This window comes from Aquila chrysaetos, chromosome 3, assembly GCF_900496995.4.
Source record: "Aquila chrysaetos chrysaetos chromosome 3, bAquChr1.4, whole genome shotgun sequence".
Taxonomy (NCBI): domain Eukaryota; kingdom Metazoa; phylum Chordata; class Aves; order Accipitriformes; family Accipitridae; genus Aquila; species Aquila chrysaetos.
The window spans coordinates 2,804,412-2,831,509 of record NC_044006.1 but is presented as its reverse complement, the minus strand read 5'-3'; the positions used below and the strand labels follow the sequence as shown (position 1 = coordinate 2,831,509).

General features: G+C 38.5%; 1 protein-coding gene across 10 annotated transcripts; it reads left to right on the top strand.

Annotated features, from left to right (window-relative positions):
- ARFGAP1 (ADP ribosylation factor GTPase activating protein 1) lies at positions 1-25,531 on the top strand. 10 transcript variants are annotated; one of them, XM_030007802.1, is made up of 15 exons: positions 1-70; positions 390-521; positions 4,136-4,199; positions 5,128-5,237; positions 6,783-6,954; positions 8,173-8,273; positions 9,044-9,130; positions 9,814-9,910; positions 12,655-12,711; positions 13,724-13,756; positions 15,115-15,144; positions 17,033-17,089; positions 19,138-19,197; positions 20,419-20,495; positions 20,968-25,531. In XM_030007802.1, exons 3-15 carry the CDS (start codon positions 4,140-4,142, stop codon positions 21,320-21,322), a joined length of 1,296 nt encoding a protein of 431 aa, XP_029863662.1. In that variant the 5' UTR covers positions 1-70; positions 390-521; positions 4,136-4,139; the 3' UTR covers positions 21,323-25,531. The 10 variants fall into 10 exon arrangements, with proteins under 10 accessions (XP_029863662.1, XP_029863660.1, XP_029863664.1 ...); XM_030007800.1 differs by having other exon boundaries at positions 9,041-9,130; XM_030007804.1 differs by lacking the exon at positions 15,115-15,144.
- The last annotated feature ends 1,567 nt before the right edge of the window (positions 25,532-27,098 follow it).

Here is a 27,098-nt window from a genome sequence, read left to right as displayed (position 1 = left end):
TGCAACGTCGCCGGCCGCGGTGGGGAGCAGCGACTGCGCCGTGAGGCGCCGGGCGGGACCGGGACCGGCGGTGCGTTACCGGGCCCCTTCCTCATCTTCTCTCCCCCCCCCCCCCGCCTCCTTCTCGGGTTGCTGCCCGTTATTTCTCGGAGAGATTCGGCCCTGAGCTTTTTCAGCCATAGCTCGGTGCCTCAGCGTCCGCCCCGCTTGGGCCCGGCTCCCCCACCCCGTCTCCCCGGGCTGTCACACAGGACGGTCCCCTGGGGGAAGGCAGGAGGTGCTAGTGCCAGGCTGGCGAGGCGGGGAGGAGGCCTGAACCTCTCCTCACCACCGCCTTTCCTTCCCTTCTCTTCTATCTTTTTTTTTTTTTTTTTTTTTTTCCCCCCTAGAAAGGAGAGGCCGGTGTGCTCGCCGGGAATCCGGCCATGTTCTGAAGGAGGCCTCCAGGACTCAGCTTGGATCCAGATATCGCAGGTGTGCGTGAAGAAATTGCCCTCCTCGCATCCCCTGCGAAGCTCTTGGTAAGGCGGCTGCGCTTCCGAGTACGCAAAACTGCACGACTTTAAAAGTATGCAACAGTCTCTGGTTTAGATGTGAAAGTCAACCCTGCCTGCTCGGTGGAGATGGGTGGCAGCGTTTGGTTCAAAGCGTTTCTTCAGCTGACGAGGCATCTGTGGCCTTTTTGCCCTGGTCAGACCCATAGGGAAGTTTCAGGACCATGAAGTCATGCAGACCACGTCATCCGCTTAATCTTTGTATACTGAATTGCAAAGCTCTTTGTAGGTTGGCTGTGTGAATGTGCTGCTACATCAGAGGAGCAAAGTCCTATTATAGCTCGTTTCCACGTAAAAGTGTCTAGTGCCACTTCTGCCTTTTTGCTTGCTTTTAGCAAGCTAAAGATTCCTAACATGAAAACTCATATGGTGCGTGTGTAGTTTTCGCTCTGGAAACAGATTGTTTGGGAAAGAAGGGCGTGAGATTGGTCTGTGTGAAGCTGTCTATTTCCACCTTGGACCGCTTAGTCCAAAATATTTATATTCATCAATGAAAACTTATTCCTAAACTAAACATTTTCTTTACTGCTCATGTCCATTTACATCAGAGCAAAACAATACCTATTTGCTTAAGGGGGCTGCACAGTTGTTACTTTAGTATTTACTCCTGAAACTTAAACAGCACAATGGCTGTGTGCCCAGTCAGCTAGTAGGGCTCAGCTTTTAGGTGGTAAACAATGATAATTTGATCACTTACAACTCTGTGGGCAAATACAGTTGAAAATAGACTAGGCACCTCTAAAGACGTTACCTACTAGGAAGCTTAGAGCGTGACTATTTCCTTGTCCCCCTTTCCTTCATTTCTAAATGCTTTGCTGGAGGAGAGAAAGGTGAGAAGCTGGTGGCCTTAGTTACTGCCTCCTTTTCTTGGATGATGCTGTACGGATGAAGCTCTGCCTTCCCACTAGACAGACGTGGTGATTTGGTCAGGGAACTTGGTGCTTCTGCAGTGGGCATGTATTCAGATTGCAGTTGACCAAAGTCTTTCTTTTAAAAAGTTTTTATCAAAAAAACAGTTATGGCAGACCCAAAGGCAATTGCTTCCTCTGTCAGCTTGGAGTTGGAGATCTGAAACTCGTGCTGTATGTAAATGATGTGGATATTGGCTGTTGTAGGATGGATGTCTCATTCTGCTCTATAGAATATTCTTGGCATATGCAGAATTGGAGTGGGAAAAGGCTTTCTTGTTCAGCTCCAGCAATGATCATTTGCCGTTGAGGCTGGAAGGCCTTTGCTCTGGAAGGCCTGCCTCTGTTTGTTATTCTGAAGGAAACCCTGGGAAAAAGGAGGAAAAAGTGTTAAAGGAAGGATAGCAGTAAGGGGGACGAGCGGCCAGCCAAAGAGAGGGACCTTGTAACTTGTTGGTAATGTACAAGAAGTCGCTGGGGAAATACAGCCCTGAGGAAAGGGAGTTGGCATGCAAAGAGAATATAACAAAAATGGCAAAGAGGAGGGCCCAAAGTATGCACAATTGTCTGCCTGGCTATTACTGCTAAGTTATTTACTTTATTTCTGTACTGCAGAGGAAGAATTTTCCCTTCTCTTGTCAGTGACAAATAGTGGAATTGAAGATGTGGACTTTGATTCATGTAAATGTGTTTATGGCCTCTGTTTAGGATATGAGCAAACATGTTTTATGTGTAGCGCTACCTCCCTCCTCACATGCACATGAGTAAGTTATGTAAAATTTAATGTTGTTACTGGAATGCTATTGGAGAAAGTGTGTTTCATTACACAAGGGTTGCTTGCCACACTTCTGTTTCCTTTTTCTGAAACTTACGCAATTTCCATTTGACGATTGATAAGAATAATTCTGTTCAGTTTTATTTTGATGCAGGGTGACTGGAAGATCTTACTGTTAATTACAGTAACCTTTCCAGTCTAAAACACTTTTTTTCACAACTTACTTGTTTTGTCTAGTACAAATTAAGATCGAAAGGTACCATATTCTAAACATCAGTGAAAACACTGTCCCTTAAATTACACAGAATTATGTATTTGTCAACAAGATGTTTACAAAGGAGTAAGTGCTTTAGATAAAAGGCAGTGAGTTCTGCCACGTATGACTTCTGCTTTTGACAGTGATAATACGTAGGTACAATGCTGAGCTAATTTCTTTCTGAATCATGTTGTCTTAGCTGGTGGTGTGTATCATTGTATTTATTGTACCACTGTGGTTGCAGTTCACAGGAAGGCTGTTCTGCTTTAGAGATGTCTAAGAAACTGATGTTGTCACATTCACACAAATCTAATGTTTTCTTACCTGTAGCATTTTTCTTTTTAAAATAGCCTTGCTTTTCTAATTAAAGATACGTTCTCCCTCCATTTCCTACTGGGTTGCGGCAATTTTATGTAACACTTAATCATTTACCTTCTAAAATTATTGCAAGATTGTTAATCCTACTGATAATCTAAGGACTGATGACTGTTAAGTCAAATAGCACAGTGAACAAGTGTCAAAGACTTGAATAAAGATGTTTCTGCCTCTCAGACCAGTATTTGATGAAAACACTGGCCTGCTATTTTTTGCTTTGTATCTTGACTGACCAATAAGCTTGACATTTAGTAGTTGGTGCGGTCTCTAGTCAGCCTGGTGACTTCTTTGCTTTTTATTACGTGTTACAAGTTTGTTTTCTGGAGTAGAAACGAAAGGATGGACTGGAAGTAAAAAAGAAGAAGAGATGTTATTTATTTAAAGTTAATTAAAATATTGTACTACCAAATTAATTGGAAATGTGAATTCATTTTTTATCTAAATTGCAGTCTTATGCTGCACCCTACACTGTATTTCTTTTAATCATGAGTGGTTTGTGTCCTTTCAGTTTTTCCAGGTTGTGTGCTGTGTGTGAGTCACATATTTTTCTTAATGGGAATTTTATCTGTAGCTTGACACTGCTCCCTGCTGCTGCATTTCATGCTTCATAAAAATTAGAGTAAGGTGATGTGGTCTGCCAGTGAGACATGACTGTTGGAATTAGAATTCTATTTTGTGTAAAAGTTCCCAATAATTGCCGCCTTTGCTTAGAATTCAATTGATAAGCAAACTCAATATTGCTGGAAAATTGTTATTTTTTGTATCTTCTAGTAAAGTGCTCTTTTAGCAATGTGTTCAGCACTCTTTAAGTGTAACAGTTTCTGCTATTTTTTGCTTAGGTCTGTTTAGTTGTATGCAAGTGAGCCTGTGTAATCATGCATGATTATTAAGTGCTTTCAGAAAGGGTAGTGGATGGGTCTGGGAGCAGCATCAAGTAAGAGTCTGTTTTGATATAACGTATGCCATAGAAGAGTTCCCATGTTTATCACCCCTCTCCCCCTTTTCAGCTATGGCTGAATTAAACCTTTCCAATGAACGAATGAAGATGACTAAATCCCTCAAAACGTGCAAAGTAAATGGAAAAGTAAGGTTGTGGGTTTTATGGTGTTTTGTTTGTTTGTTGTTTCCCCTGCGATTGGTTGTGATTCAGTGGTTTAGACTTCAAGCTCTTTTTCATAGAGATGTGCTTGTAAGGTACTGAACATCTTACCAATATCAAATCGTTGAATGTGACTTAGTTTTTGTTTTTCTTTTTCTCCTTTTGTAGAATCATGGCAAGTCCAAGAACAAGGAAAGTTCTCAAGGAAGTCAGAGCACAAGATGAGAACAATGTAAGAAAAATTATAATCTTCTTTAGATTAGTTTTGTAGAATTGAAGTCTCTTTTTACCTACTCCAGATGTATGTTGTGGTCTACTACAGCTATCGTCTTTATAGCACTAGTATGGCTAACTAATGGTAACATATACATTTGGATATCTCGTATTTGTGTTAGTTCCAGTAACTTTTATTCATATATGTATTATAATACATTGCTGCATATTTGGCACAAGTCTTTCAGAAGTTCTAGTAATGCTGTAACCCCTAGAGTCTCTTGAATAAGTGAAGTCTGGGGTACAGCTTAATTAAAATGGTCTATTTCAAGTAGCTTGATTATACGCTACCTTAAAAGTGATAGCCCATGGACAGTTTCAGTTTTATTTATATCAATCCATTAAACCTTGAATGGTGATTCCGATCATAAGAACTTAAGTTGTTGCACTGTATGAGCAATAAAGCTATTTTTAAGAAAAACCTCTGTTTAGATCTGCTATCATTTACTGCCAAACTGTAGTATGACTGAATAAATGTTCCAAACTTTACATGTTGCATCTTTATTTTGCCAAGCAAACCTCAAGAATTCAGTTTGGTTACTCTCTCCTCCTTCAAGACATATGGAAATGAAATCAAGTTGAATTCTTTGCTCGTTAGTTTACTTTGCTCATCTGTATTTCCTCGCTGTTTTTTGGTAGTTGGTACAGTAATTTTTATAATCCAAGTCAGGCAAGTTACTGAGTATTTCTTTTCATGCAGCATAAATAAATATTTGAAGGAAGCTTATGCTGTCAGGGAAGGTGTTGCCAAACACAAAGAACTCTCCCTTCTGAAATTATTTTGTGCCTGTAACATTCTCATGATTTGACTTTTTGAGCTGTACTGTGAATACTTCATGTGGACAAGTGATGGCTGAGTGTTACAGATAATTGTTTTTCTCTCGCAGGTCTGTTTTGAATGTGGTGCATTTAACCCCCAGTGGGTGAGTGTGACCTATGGAATTTGGATCTGTCTTGAGTGCTCAGGAAAACACCGAGGCTTGGGAGTTCACCTCAGGTCAGCCTTTCAAGCAGATGATGGACTGAGTTGGGTTACCTCAGGGTGCATTATGGCTGTGAACAGAATGTATTGTTTCGGAAGGGTATAGCATGTCTCAGTTCCAACATTTCACTGGCAGTTTTGCTTCATGCTCTTCTCCAAAGTGAGCTTTACCTTCTGTGCCTTGTCTGTAATTAGTTGGGGCGTGTGCTGCACCAGTGCAGCTATGTTATGCTGAGTTCTAGAAAGCAATGTCTCTAGCTACACCTTGAGGTTTTGCAGTGGTGTTTGGTAATACTGTGCTAGTCCTTGTACTCTATTCTTTTAATCTTGTATAATCTTTATCAATTAAAACTGAAGTAGTGCTAGAGCAGCTTGAGAGTTGAGCAAAAAAAAGTCACAGTATGCTTACAGAATGTTTCTGTAGTGTATGCAAATGTATAAAACAGTTCTGTTCAGGAGATTTTTTTTTTTTTTTTTTTTTTTTTGTAATGATAGTTTTTGTTTTTTCCAAGAAGCATACTTGACTGAGATGGGAATCTATGGAATAAGAACTGTTATGTGTTCTGGAGACTTACAGTGTGTGTATATATAACAGGGGCAGAGCATGGGATAGTTAACTCAAATGAGAAAGCGAGAGAAAGTCTAGGAGGGAAATCACCAAAGCAAGGAGGCCATTCAGAAGTACGTGGTTTGCTTTTCAAGGTGTGATTTGAAGCTCATTAGTGAGTAGAAATTGCATAGGAAATGAGGGTTTGGAACTATTTCATATGTTACATGAAAGAAAAAATGAAATTACTGAGATGAGGATGTGATGAAGGGTATTTCTTTAGGGACAAAAAGAAAGAAATTGGTCAAGATACAAGTTTTAAAGAGCCTTCTTGAGGGTGATGTCTCACTTTTTTCTTCCCTGTGACCTTGTATTTAACAACAGGGCACTGTTTGGGTTTTCTGTGTTTTTGTTTGGTGGGGTTTAGTTTGTTTGGGTTTTTTTATAATATAGTTTAATGAGCAGTAGCAAGAATTTATGGCTCAAAGCAGAGTTGAGATGCCAACTGCAGTCATAAATGCCCTGGGATGAGGTGACGTTATAGGCTAGGCTGTTTTAAACAGTTGAAGCTGTCAGTACCTGATGGTCATTATGAGCAGAAGCATGGAGTGTGACAGGAGCTTTCCTCGCAGGTCATTTAAGTGTAACTGTGCAAATAGACAGGAAAAGAAAATTGCAGACTAAAGAAGTATGGGAAAAGTTTGTTTTATGTAGTTGGTTAGGTTAATTTCTGGGCTGGAAGAAAGTTGCTTTTTCCATCACTTGTCTTCTGTTGACTGTCTCTTAAGTGCCAATAAATGGCATGATTTTAGCTTATTTCAGTGAGGATTTGACCACCTTCTTATGATGATCTGTCTTTCGATACTTGGAGACTGTTCTTTAACATGTTTATACTCCCAACTATTGAGATAGGTTGTGATAAGCTGTGGGGTTTTTTTGTCCCTGCTGTTATAGCAGGAAGTTATAACAATCTTTGATTTTTATTTTATTTTTTTTTAAAAACTGCTTTTCAGTTTTGTACGTTCTGTAACCATGGACAAATGGAAGGATATTGAGCTGGAGAAAATGAAGGCTGGAGGTAATAGCAAATTTCGAGAGTTCTTGGAGTCTCAAGATGACTATGATCCCTGCTGGTCAATGCAAGAGAAGTACAACAGCAAAGCTGCAGCACTTTTTAGAGATCAGGTAAGTTCAATTGTGTGTGTGTCCTCATCCCCTACTATCTGAAAATATCGAAGTACTTTGTAAGCACTTGTTTTTGAAGGGGGGAAGGAAAAGTAGCAACCTTTTGAACCTCTGAAAGGGTTCTTGAAAGGCATAAGTCTTAGTGCTTCTTCCCAACTCTTGCAAGCATTTTCTTTAGAAACTTTCTTTTCTGCATTTAGCTGAGGTGGCTCAGATTTTCACTGCTGCAATTTGTTGCAACTAGTTAGTCAGCGGAGCTGTCCCAGTCCACAGTAGACAGTTTACTACTTCAGCAGTTCAGTTTTATCTGAAGTGGTTGTTGATAAATCTGTTGTGTATGTAGTAACAAAATGGTAAATTAATTTGCCAAACACTGGCAGGCCTATGAACAAATAAATCAGTAATTGTAATGGCATTATCATTTCATGGAGGTTTGGAATTTCCAAAAATGAAATGACAAGCAACTTGTAAATCTCTAAGCTCACAAGTTCAAAGATACTGTATTTTTATGCTGACCCTACCATGGAAGTGGTACGAGGGTACGTTCTGTGCTCACTGGGATATCCATGCAGCTTTGAAGTTTGTTGTATGTATTGTCTCTCTGCGTCTTTGTAAGTTGCTGGGAATAGGAGGCAGTTGGCTAAAGTGGAATATCTTGACGAAAGCAAAGAATTCATAAGTTCTGTGCTGTAGGCCTTTTGGTATGTGAAACGGGAAACTATGGAGTTTCTGTGGCAAGGCCTTTGGAAATTTTATATTAACTTGCTGAAGTTATGACTTGGATTTGAGGAGCGGTATGGAGTGAAGAGATGAAGTTCAGGCCCTTTGTTTGAAGGAGGCAGAGAGAACATTTAAATTCTGCGTATGTGTTTTAGCCACCCTATGCTAGAGTATAAATCCACCTCTTTCTTCTCCTCCATTATTCCGTGATTAGTGCTTCCATCTCTTTACTAATCTAGTCTTTCCTTTGCAAACCAAATTTACCTGTTTGGAAGAAGTTGCCTAAAATCAGTTGCCTGAAATAAAACCAGTGTTCAGTTCAACATTACTAGCCTGAGATTCAGAAAAAAATCTGTTTCTTGTGAAAACACAAATTAACTGGTCTATGTAGCTGGCAGCAAACTGGAAAAATGACTAGTCCTCACTTTACAGGACCAGCGTATAACTTGTTTGAAAACTTTGATCTAGCATTGTTGATTATTTTCCTGCCTCTTCTAGGTAGCTACAGTAGCTGAAGGCAAGGAGTGGTCCATTGAAACTTCTCCTGCCAGGAACTGGACCCCACCTCAGCCTAAAATGTCTCTCTCTTCCACTCATCGGTATGTATTCTTGTTATCTAATGCTGATATAGCTACAGCAGGATCAAAACCTGATGTTTGAATGCCTGCTGGTTCTATTCTGTTGATGGTGGTGTCTGAACTAGCATTTCTTTTGCTGAAGTTAAGGAAAATGAGGTAGCAGGGCTTTAATTTCTGTAATAATTCCCACCTCCTTCACCTGAACCTTAAACCATGGCAGAGACAAGTCGGCAAGAGCAGAGGACAAGCCATGCTGTTTTTATCTTGACTTGTAATTCACCTGAGACTAGTCATTTTGTCAGTCACACGTAGTGTGTCACAGCCTTACCTTAACTGCAGTGCCGTTCCAGTTTGTGACTGAATGCCAGGGAAGAAGAAACAGGCTGCTTCCTTATGTTGCCAATTACTAAGGGGAGCATCAAAGCTGGACCGCAGCACTTTTGTTTTTCTGCTTTTGCATGTAGTGTTTGTTATTCTTTGCACTAAAGAATCGAGTTAACTGAAAAAGCAGTTGTAAATCAAGCAAACAAGTGCTTCATGCCTGACCATCATTCAGCAAGTTCAGGGGCTAGCTGTAGTCTTAAGTAGCATTGTCTGTGTCTAGGTCTACTCTTGCTTTATTCATTCAATACTCCAGTGGCTTTTAGTGGTTGCATTAGAGTTCCCTACTTGATAGGCGAAAGAAATAATCAATTTTGCACCTGTATTATGATGATGTATGTCAAGCTGCACTGCTGAGCTAGTGGGTTTTGCTGCCTGCAGTTTGATTCGTAAATCTGTCATTTCAGTAGTTCTGCTGGACAATCTCAGACTGCAACTGCCTCTTCTGACAAGGCGTTTGAAGACTGGTTAAATGATGATGTCAGCTCTTACCAAGGGTAATGCAGTATTTATTAACTTTTCGAGTGCCTGGCTTTCTAGCATAACAAAGACTTGGATGTAGTATAACATCCACACAACTGTGGTCCTGATTCATTAGTTAACAGTTACACTTGTTTACTATTAAAAATACCTTGATAACATATGATAAAGAATAAGATGAAGGAAAGTGCCTCTTAGTGCATTCGTGTAACAAAAATGTTTGAATAGCACCAAAGAAAGAAATTGTAATTCAAAATGTTACTGTGGTGGGCTCCGAACTGGGGAATTTTTAGTGTGTATAGTATCTTACAGTGATTTGAGTTAAACAGGGGTATTTATAAAGCTAACACTATTTTCTTCTTTTCTTTCCTTTTCTTGTTTTCATGTATCACTTTATTAGGATTTACTCAGACTTCTGATATCAGTGATCTGTTAAACCTGGAGAATCATTAAGACCGCATTAGCTTGCGTAGGGGACACGTTAATTTGCAAGGACTCCCCAGTGGATCCTTGTTGGTGTTATGTCTTTATGAAGTGAGGGGTTTTGTATTTTGGGTGCTAGGTGCTTTAGGACTTTTTTCCAGGTGTATTTTGAAGTCTGTTAAACAATTCTCATTCTTCCATGCTTTTCAGTTTTTGTTTAATGGTTTTAATGAATGCATGCTAATACAGATACTGTTTATTCATCTTCTTATGGTAGTGGCCAAGAGAATCGCTACGTGGGGTTTGGAAACACAGTAAACCCTCCGAAAAAAGAGGATGACTTCCTGAATAATGCTATGTCTTCATTGTACTCGGTAAGGAATTGCTTGAAGCTTTCTGTGACCTGAATTACTATTTTCTTCTATTTTATCCTGTTATGGGAGAATATAAACGGAGAAGAGAAACTAAAGGCTGCAGGTAGATACAGAGGGATGTAGAATATTGGTTGTATTCTCAGTGTGAAGAAGATACCAGTGGACTTTAAAAGGCAAAACGAAGGGAGAAACTTGAGCAAAACTTAGGAATTATGTCTGGTATCAGTTCATAGAAATAATAAAATTAGGATATAGCAATGGATTAAGAATTATTACTCAACAGGGCTTGGAGGGGAAAAAAAAAAGTAATTACCTGTTGGGAATAGCAGTTAGGCTGGTAACACTCTAAATAGCTTAACCATATTGGGTATGTTCAGTGGAAAACAACTGAAATGTGTGTGTACATGGGTGCCAGAAGCCCTGAGTAGTGATGAAAACATTTGAAATACTTGTGACAGGGTGTGAAGAGATAACAGCATATGGTTGAACAGTTGTCATGATTAAAGTAGAGATAGTGAAAGATGCATTGTTGAAGGAAAATGGGAATAAAGTTGGAGGCAGTCAGAGACATACTGGTGCTTTGATAGGCTGCAGAGTAACAGTGCTGAACAATATTTGGGATTTGGAGTCACTTTGAAATACAGTAAGGTTTTCTACTAGGGTTAGTGGCCAGTAGTTTTCTGTAGAGCCTCGTCAGTCTGAATATCCACACCAGGTTCCATTGTTTGGTTTTTTTGTTGTTTTTTTCCTTAAATAATTTCATTAGAGTATAATAAAAAAAGCTAATGCCTGAGCCTTTGAACAGTATTCCAGGTGATCCCACAGGGTGCTTAGTATACGTCTGATGATATTTTCTAGGTATGTCTAGGTATGTCATAGATTGTAGGCCAGAGAGTTCAGGTTAGAAACCACATCTATAATGTATTGCAGATATGCTAAGACAGCAAAGGAGAGATGACACTGTGTTGTCCAAGTTACTGTCAACTGTTATTTGAATACATGATCCCATTGAAACATGATTAAAATGCCCCCTTGTGACCACAGATACATACTACAGTGCAATTTTAAGTTGTTTGTTATAGTGAGACTGAATATTTGCATGCATATTCATCCTGGTGAGGAAACCAATTTTCCTTCCACTGCGTATGATTGGTTTTTTTCCACACATGCTACATTTATGTATATACATTATTTTCTGCTGTTACATAGAAGGAGCATTTTCTGAGAACTCACACTGACTATGCTATCCAACTTGATCTGTAAGGAACAGATGTAATGGCGGTTTAGGTTTTGTCTTGAGTCCCTTGAGACTCTGCTTAACCTAAAACCACAAGACACATCACTTTGCCTTTTTTGCAATTGGTGACATAATCATCTTTCAATGTTTCAGCATGGGACAAGAAGGGTAATTAATGAAGAGAGTTCAAAAGGATAGGCAAAAAATACTTTTTGCTGCTTTTTTTAAAAGATGTTTCCTCAACCCAAATATGTGGTGTAGTCAAATTAAGTAGAAGGGATAATGAGAAAAAGTTTTTACCATTCACGGCCTTTGTATGGAAATCTACCCAAAAGGTAACATGTTACCAAAACATCCACACTTTAAACAGAATATCTACACTTTGATGGAAATCAAATTGATAAAAGGCAGTGGTAGACAAGGATATTAACCTTGCATTCGTAGCACTGTGTTTACAAGATTCTGTCGCACAGCTTAAAATTAGGGGATGATGATCTGCAAAGAAAAAAAAGACTTCTATCTGTTTCTTCATTCATTATTGTATACAAGGAGAACCACAGACATGTTAAAATTTGTTTCTGTTTTTTATCCATTCAAGTATGGTGGGGTTTTTCCCCACTTGTTTTACTTGTTTGGGCAGATGCTGGATGAATGAGTTACTTACAAGAACTGAAATCTGAGCAGTTGTGAAGTGATTTTTAATGATTTTGCAAAAAAAAAAAAATAAAATTAAATCATTAGAATCACTCTCCCACTCCACTTTCTTTTAGCTGGTTTCTTAATCAGTGTCTGACAATCAGTAGTTAGAAGAAATCTTTTCTGATTCATTACAGAAAAGTCTTTTAAGAAACGGCCAGTGGTTTTCAGATCTTCCAAGAACCAATAAGGCAAAATAAAGCTTTGTTTCTTTTGTTTTTAAAGATAAATTTTGCAGGGAAGAAGCAGATTGAAGCTTTATTATGAAACAAAAAATTGCTGAATGGGCATTTTATGAATTGCTGCCTCATGTTTTTGAGCACTGATTCTTGTTTGCTCTTCAACTTTTTCCAGGCATATATTTTAGCTGCTCATTGATTTTTTTTTTTTTTTTTTTTTTTTTTTGTTGTTTTTAATTTTGGGGTTTTTTTCCCCCATTCCATGCTTATTTGCTAACAAGCCAATCTCTGTTTACTAAGGTTTTAATGTCTTTTTTTGTTCTCTAACTTTTCTTGGGGGGGAGGGGGTGGGAAGGAGTTTTTTTTCACGTAGCCATTTTTAGTAGAATAACATCTGAAGCACTGAGCTTTGTTCAAATTGCAGCTGTTTTGACATAAATAATGGAAGTTCATTGCTATATTACAGTTAAGTGAGAGACTATAATTTTTGCTCTTACTAGTGTGTAGTTCTTATGACTACAGGATGAGCTGTATTGGACAACATTTTGACTTAATTGAACGTGTGATACTGTGCACTTGGTTATTCACTATTATTATTCACATAGCTTGTGACATTCTCACTTTCTTTAAAGGGATGGAGCAGTTTCACGACTGGAGCAAGCAAAATTGCCTCAGCTGCTAAAGAGGGTGTAAGTAACCAAAATGTATTTCAGTGTAATTCTTGTAAACTCAGAGAATCTGTTAGTGTTCTAATAGTGATGTATCTTTAAAAGTATTACCAAGACAAACTAAATCCTGCTCTTTGTGTATCTTTGCCTATGGCATATAAAATAGATCCATATTGAATGCAGATCTCTGTCTTAACTATTTCTCACGTTTCTGAATGGACATTTTTGTAAATTTGTCCACCGGATGTAAGCATCAAGAAAGAACTCAAAAATATTTGTTATAAAGCAGAAATTTCAGTCTATGCCAAGTAAGGCCAAATTGCATTCTTCGGCAGGAATTTAATACCAAGTTACAAACTGCTGATGGTTTTATATTTTTTCCTTCCTTTGACTTCTCTCTAACTACAGCATTTTTGTCAATTTAAATAGAAAGCTTGTTGGGCAGAGGTTGTGCCCAGAGGGACACTTTGGGAAAAACTGAGGCATGATCTTCACGCTCTGCATGTTCTGCAAATTCATGCACTTAGATGACAATCATTCAACTAACTGTAGACTAAAACCAGAGGAAATAAAAATTTACTACATTTTACATAGATGATGGTGGAAAGAGATTAAATATTTTTGTGAAAATAATGCATTACAACTTTTTTAGTTTTGCGTAGTATTTTTCCGAACTTTTATGAGCGTAACAGTTATCTCTTAAGTTTAAACAGTTTAAGAGCATAACAGTTCTCTTACTTCGGGTGACGTTATGAGAGACAAAAGTATTGGTACTAATCCGCATTGGCCCACCAAGGTCTAGCCTATATTGAAGACGCTTTCTTCCCCCTGTTGTAAGTTGAGAAAGACCAATGCTTCCTCAGAGCGATCTGGAATGCCAGAGGTGGCGATACGGATATTCTCAGTTCACTATGAAGTTCTGCCAAAGGTCCACTCATCTTGGAGAGGATCATGCGGCATTTCTAAATGCGTGTATTTAAAAATCAAAGGTTTTATTCCTAGTAAACTTGAATGTATTTGCTTCTTTTTACAGGCTACCAGATTTGGATCTCAAGCAAGTCAAAAGGTGGTTATAGATTTAGCTCTGTCTTATTGACTGTAATTGGCTTTAAATGTCATGTATTTGCCTGCACCAATTGATTTAGACTTGATTATCAACAGACCATTGTGTTTTTCCTTCATAGTGCACAGTAATTTTTAGGTTCTAGCTTTTATTTCCATGGGAATTGCAATCAACTGCAGTGATCAAATTAAGCGAGAAATAAACAGTGATACTCTGCTGTGTATAACTGTCAGGTGTATTGGAGAGGCAGTAGAATTAAATGCTTTAATTCATGCATGCTTGCAAACTTAAAATACACTTATTTTATTTCTGTGAACCTTAAATGTGGTCTATTTTGAAGTAGTTTTCTTGGTGATAAAATATAATGCAAGCCATCTTTCCATCACTAAAGCCTAGTAAGATACTACAAATGTGAACTGCTTAATATTGTTATTAAATTAACTTGCTTGTGTGTATTTTAAAAAGTAGCAATTACAAAAACATTTCCTCTTTCAAACTAGGGTTAAAAGAGAGATAGTCAGACATGAATTACCCAGAGCCCTGACATCAGCAAGATCTGTTTGCATGGAAAAGTTTTAAATTCAAATGTGAAAATGTGTAAAAGAATAGGATTCTTAATGTGCCAGAGTTCTGAGTGAGAGAGGGCTTACATATATTAATATATGGTATAGGGAGTTCTACTTTGACTTATAACTCTTCTTCTATGTATAGCATTACCCTGGCATGCTTTCTGATATGGGTAGGGTGCTATTGCTCAAAACAAATGCGAAACTGCAGGTGTTGGTGTTCAGACATATGTATGCAGTAGGATATTAATACTCCAAATAGCAAGCCAAACTTGTGCATGTTTTGCAACAAAAATGTCTTGTCAAAGCACTCAAACTTGATACGTAGAAGCTTTAAAGTATTTGCTGCTTGGCTTACGTAAGAAAAACTAAGTGTCCTACAAGTCTTCTTTCACCCCTTCTGGGAGTTTCCCTTTTAGAAAACTGTTCTTTTTTTAGTATTATTACCAAATGTAAATATAATATTAAGTGTAAAAGCTCATCACATCTACTGACAAGGACCACAGTAACATGGTGCTCTAGAGTCTAAGTGGTGTTACTGAAGCTTAAATTTTGTTCCTGAAACATCTGAACTTTTGTTCTGTAGAACAGATTTAACATCTTTTTGATGTAATATGTTGTTTAAAAGTGTATTTGGTGTCCAGTGACCAAACGTATTCACTGTTTGTCTTGTCAGTAGATGTTAAAGTTGGAAAAGGTTCATGCTACTTAACTTGCCTGAAAAAATGCTGCCAATTTTTTGCTAAAAGCTGCTTCTACCTTCCTTGCTCTTTCTCTTTTGCTGTCTGGGTAAAGTTTTGGGGCTACAAGCAGCAGCCAGAGCCGGTAACACCCTCACATATATTCTTGTGCATGGACTCCTTGTCGCTGTTCGTGCTGAATATGTGCATTTGCTCTTGAGCTGTCTTTTCTTTTTTGCCTTAAGTCAAATCTGTTTAGAATAATGTTGTGTGTTTCATACGGTAATGTTTCTTCAAACCTATTTAAAATAGGTTAAATTGGATAGAGATATCCAAACTCTGCACTCTCAGAAAACACACTGTACTTTTGTCCATGCTCTTCGTAAATACAGATGACTTCAGGATTTCTGTTTGCATGTCTGATCCAGGAATGCAGTATACCAAGAACTACCCTGGGGTGTTGTTTGAAGGCAGACTCTTTAATAAATGCCCCATTATGTAGTGTTTATAATGGTGGTTGGGATGCTATCCTAAATTCAACAATAGTAAAGATGAAGAAGCGCATTCAGATGGAAACACAATTGTACCCAAATCTTTCCGTATTTACAAAATTATGTGGCCGAATAAATGGGATAATATGAGAATTATTCCTGATTCTAGCAATGACTTCACTTAGTATACCTGAACTGTTAGTCTTAGTGTATTACACTCTTTATTATAGAACATAAACGGTTTGGCAGGTTTAAGAGACTCTGAAGGATTTTTTTAAAAAATTAAAAAACCCCTTTCTTGTTTTTCTTAAACACATCTTAGCCTCACTTCCACTGGAAACAAGCCTTATGTGACTTGCATTCATGTTTCTTACTAGGTGGAAATGGGGTTACCTTTTGCCTTTGTCTTCTCAAATAACTTTTGAACTGATGAGGAGTAGAAGTATTAGAGATTATGGTGGTTGGGTAGAGAGAGTGGAGATCCTAGTAGTGCTGTGGCTAAGGGAAAAGCTTTTTAGACACCTGGGAATCTGTAGAGGGAAGATGCTCAAGGTGCTCCATCCCCAGGAAGAATATGAATGAAAGCTCACACCCTCACAAATGTTGGTGATAAGATATAAACCCTTAGGAAATGAAACTTCATTAGGCTCTACTAATGTTTAGGATTAATGTTTGCCTCGCAAGCAAATTGGCCCTTGTGGATTAATTGGGCTAATTCAGAAGGTAATCAGTATAATACAGCAATTCTGAAGAAAAGTTTAAATCAGTCAAAGGCTTATTACGGTAGTAGGGAAAGGAATGATTTCAAATGAACCATTTGCAAACCCTGCTGTCTGTGTCAATATCATCTTATGAGAGTAATTTTGTGACTTATACTGTGGGCTTACATTTTTGTAAGATGCCTCTGAAGTACAATGTCCTTGTACTTGTTCTGGATTGCAATAGATTTCTGAAGTTCATTGTTTTCTCTCCCTGCAAACCTGGAGCTGTAAAAAAGATTACAAAAGTCTTCCATCTCAGCTTTGCCTCTTGTGTATTGCTAGGAAACAATTGGGCTGTTATTAATAGATGACAATTGCAGCACTACAAGACAGAAGAATTGGTGAAAAATTGGCCCAAAAGATCTAACTCTGCAAGTAATTCCATTAGTAAGGAAAAATAAGGGCGGATGAGGTCAGTTCTTCCAAATACTCAGCTGCAGGCATTAGCAAGGAAGGGGCCCATCTTCTAGGCTATTGCTGGTTGAACCATTGCTTCTGCTTCCAGTGCAAGATCAGACTTTGCTTGGACTCTGGGCATCTCCAACAACCTATTGCCATGTGCATCTGTTTTTAATTTATTTTCTTTTAATGTTTTCTGCAGCGCTGTACTGCGTGTGCTTTTCAGCTCATTCTGCTTGTATGAATCAAAGCTTAAGGCTTCATGTGTTTTTGGAGATACTGCTGAGAAATTAGCCTGCAGGAGACGTTGGCTGTGTTTTTTGTTTTTTGTTTTTAAAAAGGAAAATATAACTGACTTTGTTTTTGTTTTGCTTTTAAATAGGCATCAGAGTTAGGTCAGACATTAAATGAAAATGTTCTCAAACCTGCACAGGAAAAGGTAACTTTGGAACTAGTAAATTACTTGCAGAACATGGTTATGCTGACTTAGGGAGTGATTGTTTCCTCCTGCCACAACTGCCCAGTTTGTCAGTGCGTCCTTCTGTTTTTTCATATACTAGCACAGTAGCAAAGGGGAAACATCAAATAATTCAAAGCTAGCATATTACCAAAGAAGGGTTAATGAGGGTATTTCCATCCAGCAAACTTTCCCATGTCCGCAAGAGTCTGTATTCTTCCCCATTAGATACTATTTTATACATTTCATGCTTTCAATAATGGAAGATGGTACAAGATGAAAATGCACCCTAAATGGATATAAAAATCAGTTATTAAAAAAAACCCCAAACTATTAGTAGTATCTTTGAGTGTTAAGTTCATAGTATTTTACCCATCTGCCTGCCAGTATTGTTTTAATTCAGCTAAGCATCTTCGAGCAACTGTAGTTCATCTGCTGCCTCATTAGAGGCAGTAGAATTTGGGGCAAAGTATATATTTTAAGATGAATGGGGTCAGTTTATCAATAGAAGCAACATGTTCTTGCAGCCTTTATTTGGTATTCGTTCAGAATATTCTGGTAGTCAGTTAAAACCAAGTTTTTCATGCATTCATACGCAAAGTGTGCTCTAAAGTAAAATTTTGATTAGCAGTTCTAGTTACTGTGTCGTTTCTAGGAAACTAGTTTGAAGCAGATTTGCACCTTCCCTTTACAATTTTTAGTGACCAAAAACATGTGGCTAATGGCACTTCCAACCAAGCAGTTGGAAGAAAGCACACGTGCTGACCTGAGTAAATACAGATAGTCACTAGTGGGCATATAAAAACAGCAAGGCCGTCCTCATAAGTGACTAGTGATCACTGATACTAGAAATTTTAGTCAAAGATTCTCCCTAGTGTCAAATGTTGCCTTCCTGTTTCATATGTTTAAAAAAATGTACTTTTACATCTTTCCCATTTGGTGTGCGTTTATTCTGTGCTTCTAGAATTTTGGATCAGCTCCAAAATTTTGATGAAGTCTTTTCTGAGAATGTGGTGCTCTACTTACCTACGTACCTTTCCCAAAATATATTCGTTTTGATGAAGCAGACTAATTTTGCTCTTGCAAGAGAAGCAGTACCACCACTTTGGGATATGGATTAATTTTCAAATTGAAAAGAATTGTTTAATCACATTACAAATTAATTTGTCTTGCATTACCTTTATTAATTCAACATTCTTTACATAGCATTTCAAATCACAGGAGAAGACTCTAATTGGTTTCCTATTCCCTAGAATTATCCACAACTTATTTCAGAGTGCTTCGATGCATTATTTTCAGGGTTATTTTTAGGGTGCATTTCCTTGAGCTGATTTTTATTTTGTAGGACAATTTAATGAGGAATGTTGCATTCTATAATAAAAAAAGGTCTGTTTCCCTTGGGATGTTGTGCTGTTAGGTCTAAATAAATGTTACTAAATAAGTGTTACTTTCTGAATTAAGTGTTCAGTGATCACTACCTGGCACGTATATGGTTATATAAAGTCACTTGCTTTGGAACAGCTGCCATTTATTAATTGGTGAAAGGCACTAATTGTATTCTGGTTGACCAAAGTTCAAAGCCTTTTTAATATTTAGATAAGCATGTATAAAAGATAGAGAATAAAATGGATCGGATAGGTTTCTAATCTCTCCAAATCAAATGTTGTAGTAAAATGTATTTATAAAATGTCACATTTGCGGATTTTTGTATTGGTGTTTTTATGCTCGGCATTAGTGTAATGATACCTTCCTCAAACTGTATGTATATCAGTAGAAAATTCCCACAAACTTTGAAGGACTGAGGTTCACTCCATTAGAGATCACTGGACTTTATATGTCATTTTCTTAACTTTGTTAGCTTTGACTTAAGTATATTTTGATTAACTTTCAGTTTCGTGGTTTTTTTGGTTTTGGTTTTTTTTTTTTTTTTTACACTTTTTGTTTTTATCTGTTAAGCACAAGCAAACTTGTCTTAAGGTTTCAATAATACGTTGTTTAATGACTAATTGCCAATACTTTGATTCACATAGGTGAAAGAGGGGAAAATATTTGAGGAGGTCACCATGGGGGTATCACAGTTGGCCAGCAAGGTATGAAGTGGCCTGCCTGCCTTTGAGGAGGCCAAACAGTAAGCCAGTCTCCATATTCTTATGAAGAGTTTGTAGTGAAACAGAATCACAATGCAGCTTTAGTCTCTGCTTGTGTTGAATACAGAAATTTTGAAAGTGTAATTTTCAGTATGCAGTGCTTCTGTTGGGGTGTTAAAAAGCTCTACAGGTATGATGATCGTCCTCCAATAGTTTCACCGAGGGCATGATGTAGAGTTGCAAGACAGCCAGTGTCCCAAATACAAAAAGAAAATACCTGCTAGAGAATATGGAGACAGCTTGCATTACGTTTGTACGGTTAAACTTACTAATGTTCTGTACCTTTTTTCTTTGTCATCTTTTGCTATCATGGCTTGGTAATGTGGTAAGTTTTGCCTAAAACTGCTAAGTACAGAAGTCCTGCACGATCTAGTACCTATTTTGATAACTTGTATGGTGTTACCTAGGAGGGTCTGTCTTTCCAGCACTGTGAAAGTCAGCTCTGGAAGCTCTATCATGTACCAGCTTAGTGCCTTAAATCTTGGGAATATTTGAATAAAATAAGTGATGTTACCTGTTCTGTTTGGAGCCTAGCAACTTTAAGTCTGAATTCTGGGATTCATCCTCTGTATCTGTGACTTAGAGTAGTAACTTCCATGGGTGTCACTTCAGAATTTGTGTTTCTAATCCAATGCCAGTTCAATATAATAACCTCAAAAGGATTCTCCTAGCAGTAATGTTTGTTCTAGAACTCAACTTTTGGCCTCTTTTACATGGGCAGTGAAATAATACTACTGAAACAGGGTGGAAGTAGTTTTGTAGAACAGTAGAAATGTAAATACTAGTTACATGAATCATAACATCAAAACGTCAGTGCTCTCATTAAGTTTAATTTTCTGTAAGGAGTAATTCCAGCATTTTTGTCAAGGAAGTCTAGGGGAGAATTCAAAAGCGGTTATTGACAATGATGACTGAAAAAGCTGAACTCGGCCTACTTTTCACGTCTTCCAGCAGCACGATGCTGTCAAATGTTTGAATGTATGTTCTTTACATCAACCATGTAACTGCCTGTCAAAAATATTAGTAAGTTATGAGAGAAATTTTTCTGATGAAATGTGTTCTCTTCATCTGAACAAGTGGAGGAATGTGTTGTGGCTCTTGCTGTTGGACTTGGAAGAAGTGTTGGTTCAGTCCGGATGAATGGAGTGTCTTTTTTTTCTCTAGGTTCAGGGAGTTGGAAGTAAGGGATGGCGAGACGTCACCACTTTTTTTTCTGGCAAACCAGATGATAATTCTGAAAGGTATTTTTTTGTTATTATTTTCTGTGTCTCTCTAAACACAAAATTTTATCTCCTGTATGTCCTCTGCAGTGTAGTAGTAGCAGGTAATTTTTAAATATGAAGAAATTATTCTGTCTTTGCTAGTAATCCTCCTGTATGTAATATGGAAGGAATTCAATCTAACTGTTTGTTTATGACAGTTGTTAAGCTGAACAAAATAGTGCATGGCACCTTGATTTTAAATTTTTTCCAAATGCATATCTACCCCCCACCCCAGGCCTATTAGTACTTTAGGCTGTTAACAAAAATCTGTTCATTAGAATATAAGCTTATGCCATTCGGACCAATATATTTAGTTCTTCTGCCTTCATCCTCAGTTTTTGTTTAAGCAAGGGGCAGTAGCGTTATAATTTTCCTTGTTTGTGGTCATTTATTGTTACGTTTGTCATAACTAATTTATTTCTACCTTCCTTTCTTTTCCCCCCCGTAAAAGGCCAGCTGAGGGAGACAGCTACCAGAACAGTGGAGGGGAGGGCTACCAGAACAATACCGTAGATCAAAGCTTCTGGGAGACCTTTGGCAACTCGGATGCACCGAAAGCTCATAAATCTCCAAGCAGTGAGAGCTGGACCTATGTGGACAATTCCACAGAGAAGAAGAGCTCCGATAGCTGGGACGTGTGGGGCTCAGGAACAGTCTCCAACAACAAGAACAGTAACAGCGACAGTTGGGAAAATTGGGAGACCAACTGGGAAAACACAGGAGGGGAGAGCAAGACCAAAAAACCTCCTAAGGCAACAAAAAAGGCGTCTTCAGCTGATGATGGGTGGGATAACCAGAACTGGTAGAACTCTGTTAACCCTGTTTTGCACAGCTAGGAAAGGGAGGCTATGCTGGCTCATTGAGGGGAGAAAGTTTTACACGCAACTGGAGTATCTTGGTTGACCTTACCGATCTGTTACTTTTGTGCTTCCCATTCATTCTCCTTTCTTCTATCCCAGTTTAGGACAAAAAAAAAGTAGCATCTGAATCTTTTATTACATAAAGGTGGCTCTCCGGTTTTTAAGGATAGTGATAAATATAATCTCCTTGCACTATTGAAGCTGGTTACAGTGACTTTCTTAACATGAATGTTCAAAGGAAAAAAATCAGTGCAAGTACACTTTCATGGCACAATCTTGCATGTATAGGTTAATAGATATTCATCCAGTCTTCATATAATTTGAGATGACCTGAGGTGTTTAATGCAAACAAAGGACAGGGTGTGTCTTTAAAAGATAGCCATTAAATAAGCAAACTGCAGTTGAATAGATCTAGTTCAAATGCCTTATGGATTGCTCTGATGATATTAAGTCTGGCAGTTCAAGATGGTCTTTACGATACTTTATATTGGAGATTTGTTTTTAAACTTTTATGAAGGTTTTGGTTTTTTTTTTTTTTTTAGTCTTTTAAAACTGATTTTCTCCCCTTAGAATTAATAAGGAATCTAGAGCTAGATAATTATTTGTGTAAACTCATAGCTTTGACCTGAGCTATCAAGGGATATTCAGAGTAGCTCTACTTGCCATTCTTGCTCAATGGGTTAAGAGTTTGCACAGTGCAGCTCTCCAACAACGATAAAATGTAAAGCTGTGGTGTTCTCCTTCCTTACCTGAACCCTTCACCCAGTTTGAGTATTTTGTATAGTCTGTTTTTTCTCTTTCTTCCTTCTACCCATCTATTTTATCTGTTCTGATAAAAATGAAATCTTTCTGCTGCTTATGGCCTTTTGGACTTCAGTTTGGCAACTTGGCAGTGAAACAAATTCATAAAAAAGATTCCTGTAAGAAAAAATGGGTGGAAAATATGAGAACATTGAGGAGAGAGGCTGGCAGCAAGCCCCTCTCAAGATGAGTAGATGTCTGGATTTAATAGTAAAATTTAAATTAAGCAGATGTTTTCCAAATTAATCTTTAATATATCAAACTGTATCTCTGTTTCTATCGTGTATTTCTCCACATTTTCTTCCTGGATCTTGTTAAAGAAACACTGTTTCAAAAACTTTAGAAACTCCTTGTCAGCATTAAGGAATGGAATAGAAGATTCAGTTATGTCTCAGTTTTGACCCAACGAATTGCTTTGCACGACACAAACCATAACTTCTACAGAAGAATTGTGAGTTTAATGACAATGGTGTCCTATGTATCCCATTTTATTTTTTGGGGGTGTGTTGTAGATGTACACTCAGCCCAAACCCAATCAGCTCACTTGAACACTTCAAATCATGATGTCGTTACGTAGTCTGCTTTACTACCAGCATGGAGTTCTTTACTGTGGACCCTGTAAATCTTAATACATGCCTAAAAAGCCTTTTATTTTTGAAATCAGTTAATTTGTTCAAGCAAACAATCAACCTAAGTTGTCAAAGTTACCTTAAATAACGCTTCATTTCTTTTTCTCTTCACAGAGGTTTTTGAGCTTATAGTAATATCAAGAGGTTAAAAAGGAAGGAAAATCATGGATCACCTCAAAAGTAGCAGATTTTAAAGGCTTAAGTCTAAGTAGAAGTAGCTCTATTTATAGCCTGATTCTGTATTTCTATTAGTAGGATCTTTCAGATGGTGAACAAAATATTTTTCTAGTCTTCTCTGGTCCTGTCCTGCAAGAGTTGGGATTTCTCTTTTTCCCCTTGCTTCTCCTGATAGCGTGGTCTCTGTGAAGCTTGTGCAGCAGGACCCGGTGCTGCTCGCGACCCAAGCACTACTCTAGGCTGAGCCATGCGAGGCGCTCGAGGCGTTCTTGCTGACACGCTGACCCTCTGGAAGTGCCGAAGGCACGAGAGATCTTGGTTTACAATGCTGCTTGTGGTACCACTGGCAGAAGTTTACAGCCTGACTATAAAACAAGGATTTTGTTCTGCTTTTTCTCCAGTTCCAGATATACCTTTGTCATAGCTTAATTGCATGTCAAACGTAACTTTGTATTTTTATGCATACACCTCTGTTGCTTACTTGTCATTTGTCTGCTGCCCAGTATGAAACTGTAATGCATGTACTTTGAAGGCGGTGCTGTGTAATGTATGTGAAGTGGCACTGCCTAGTCCTCGACTAACGGTTAGTCTTTGTGAAGTGTTGCAGTAGCGGTGACGGCAAAACGCATCCGATGGGTTGCACTGTCTGACTGCTGGTGTCTGTCTGGAGTGATGTGAAGCTGATTCAGCTTCCTGTGTACAAATTTATTACAGTTTCTCTTTCATAAATCTCCTGAAATAGCTCGTAGCGGGATAAGCTTTATTTCGGACCATTCAATCAACAGTATTGTGATGTGTATGCGTACGTTCTCCTCAGCTGTGTGGTTTGCCTACGAGAAAACTGGTTTATTTATATATCACTTGCAGCTACAATTGGCATGAGCCATTTGTTTGTTCTTCTGGTTTTATTTTTGTATCTCTTGAGTCTTTATGTTCTAAATGAAACTAAACAGCCAGAGCCCTACTCAGGCAGAAGCTTTGGGTAACAATTTTTCTTCCAGTTGAGGAGACGGTGACAGAACAGTTGCTGTCTCTCTTTTTGCAGTGCTGTAGAGATGCAACAAAATGCTACACCTCCCAGAAGGGTGTTACTGGAAGATACTAAAAACCAATAACATGGCAGAAAAGTGTAACTGCAGCCACAGAACTAGTGTGTCAACTGGTCTCAGTTTGACAGGCAAATTGGTATTTTTTTATGACTTGTCTGAATCTGAAAGTTTTACTGTGTCTTCCAGAGGAGAGGATGAAATGGGGCCATTTTCTTCTGCAAAGCCTCTGTTTTATTGGATTTTACTTTTTTTAGTGTAGATGGCTGGGAAGTTTCTGCAGTTTGGTGGAATGCATGCAATCAAGGTGCATGTGTGGAGCAAGTGTTTATGAATTGGACTTATTTTTAATTCCTCCTCCTCTCCTCAAATCCTCCTTTTTTGGCCTGATTGTGAGCACTGTAAATAGAGGTACCGAGTGCAGCCTGCTGGAGCTGAGGCCGCTTATCTGAAGTGAAGATATGGCCGTTGAATCTAAGTGAGCATGTGGGTTGGCAAGGCGTTAGTGTCACTGTGTACTTCACCTGTTTGGTGGATGAAGAGGGCTCCACTTTCCTTTCAATCCCACGCCGTGTATTAATAAAAAATTTAAGTCCTACAAGCAAATTGCCAGGAGAGAGTGCAGAAAGTGAAATGACTACTGCAACAACTGGACATTGCAATGTTTAGTTTAAATTTCCTAGCGTTTCAGACTGGTTTATTCCTTTGTACGGCTTCAACTTCGGAAAATACAGAGCAGCTGGATTCCTACAGGTAGTCTGAAATAAGAAAAACTTCCAAGATATTCAAACTAAGTGCTGCTTGCAAAAGAGCGGAAGTCTTAGAGAGTGTTCCTGAACCAGGAAACTAATCCTAGGAGCTAGGGATTATTTTAAAATCTTTCATTTGTGTCTTGAAACCTGTTAAAAATTATAACATTTCAAGAAGTGCTTGGCCAGCTCTCCCTCATAGTTCAGACCTCAAGGATAATGCTGCTGCTTTTATTTTCCAGGCCAGACTGTGTAACATTCCATGGGTTCATAATGTATTTATCAGTGTAATGATCTGTGCAATAATTTAACGAGTGTAGGTAAAACCTTTGTTGTTTAATCCAGGATACATTTAAAGATACAGTGGTCCTCTTGAAGAATAGCAGTCTACCAAGGTATTTCAGTTCTCACTTACTTTGGCAATACTAAATTTCAGTAACCCTGTTCAGAAAGGCTTGAGCAATCAGTGATTTAAACAGAAATCAAGAAATGTTTTGATGTCCATTATTAGAGTTTGATTGTAATGGCTTAGTGACCTCTAGTTGTAGAGCCCTCTTTCATTTTCATGCCAGCAGAAACTTGGTCAGTATGGAGTACTGTATCTTTAATTTTCCTGATGTGTTTTTTGTGAAGTTCACAGGAATGGCAATTTCAGTGAACACTATTCATTGTTCTGTAGAGTGGTACCGGACTTGAACTGCAGTGTCATCTTCTAAAGAGCATTATAATAAAGCAAAGAGATATGGAGCAGAATGGCGTTTAGCCCTTTTTCAGGAGACTTCAGTTAATTTTAAACCCATGTGCATTAGTATAGCTTATGTGGCCTTTTGAATGAAGGAAGTTCTTGGTATGGTTAGCATCTCAGAGTAAACTCAAAATGGGATGCTTCATAATTAAGAAAGTAGGAAAGTACAAGTATGAAATTCTCATGTTGGAGGAGAGTAACTGACATTAATGGCATGAACGTATGTCCTGATGTGCTGCTGTCATGCATATTCATCACTGCCAGTAATGAGGGAGAAAGGAAGCTGCCAGTGTTGATGACAGAGCCAAAACCGGGTGTATCATCTTTCTATTTCGTTGGAGTTTCATAGTCTAACTTTAAATGCTTATTTGAGATCTATTTGAATTGGGAGCAGTTTTAAGACAATGTTGTTTGCCTCCTTTATTTAAAGAGAACTATATAACAGAAATTGAAGTGGTTGCAAATAGACTTCTGCACTCTGAGATTTTTATTAGCTTGTTTACAAAGGGACTTATCGCAGGAGAAAAAGGTAACTTCTAAAGCAGTTTTCCTTTCCAAGAAGTGAGATTCCTCTGACTAATCCTTCAGCTGGTGGTGATGCTTCACATTCAGATTTCAGTTTGCTTCACTGGCCAAACAGCCATGTGAGTACTTCAGATGATTGATGACCACACTGAGTTTTATGTAAATTGAAAATATCTTTTATTATATTCTTGGTCAGCAGGACTGAATCCTACTTGCCTTGTAGAAGTAATTTATTGATTCTTACACAGAAAAGTGGACATTTGGGTTTGGTAACGTCACTGGTATTACTCCACTGATATGCTGTGTCTGTTCTTGCCATAATGTCCTGCATTAAGGGCTGCTCTGTGAGTTGGATGCAAAGTTTTCAGCTGGGATTACTTCAAGTAAACAGGATATGCTGGTTCTGGAGGGAGGTTTTTGGCCCTCTGTTCTGACAGCATATGGAGGCCAATGACCTAGAAACACACAAAACACCATGGAAAGCAGTAATGTGTATTCTGAACTTCAAGCTGAGCACAATCAGCAAAAGCTGGTAGAAAGAGCGGAGTCTGTAGACCAGAAAATACCATATTGACTTGAGGGAGAACGGATCACTACTACAGTTACCATGTCCAACTCCTTTCTGCTGGGTAAACATTTCTTTGTCCCTTCACAGCTGTCGCCTTTGCGTTCTGATCCCAGTAACATGAGCGAGTTCAGTTTAAGCTGTTGCCATTTTATAGTTACGTGTGCTCTCATAGAAGATGCAGGCTCAGAAGATGACTGACTGGGTTTCCTGGGGTTCACAACTCACTGATTTTCAGGAACCAAACATTTGTCCCCTCTGAGGTGTCCGAGCAGGCACAGGCGTGTGTCCTGGTTTTCCTTCTCGTGCACTCTACCTATTCCAGTTGAGTCTTGGCCTCTTTTGCAACACCCGTTTGGCGCTCTCAGGAGCTGGCTGACCACCATTACCTCCCTGGAACTCCACAGGCTTAGACCAGTACACAGGTACCCCAGTACAAAACAGGCATCGGGACAGGTTGAAGGCTGTTCACCTCTCCACTGCTT

Bases quoted from the DNA above. Each gene is read 5' to 3' on its own strand.
- ARFGAP1 (XM_030007800.1), top strand. From the start codon at position 4,140: ATGGCAAGTCCAAGAACAAGGAAAGTTCTCAAGGAAGTCAGAGCACAA. The intron at 9,911-12,654 runs GTAAGGAATTGC...CTTTCTTTAAAG, and splicing joins CTATGTCTTCATTGTACTCG to GGATGGAGCAGTTTCACGAC. The intron at 12,712-13,723 runs GTAAGTAACCAA...TTCTTTTTACAG, and splicing joins CCTCAGCTGCTAAAGAGGGT to GCTACCAGATTTGGATCTCA.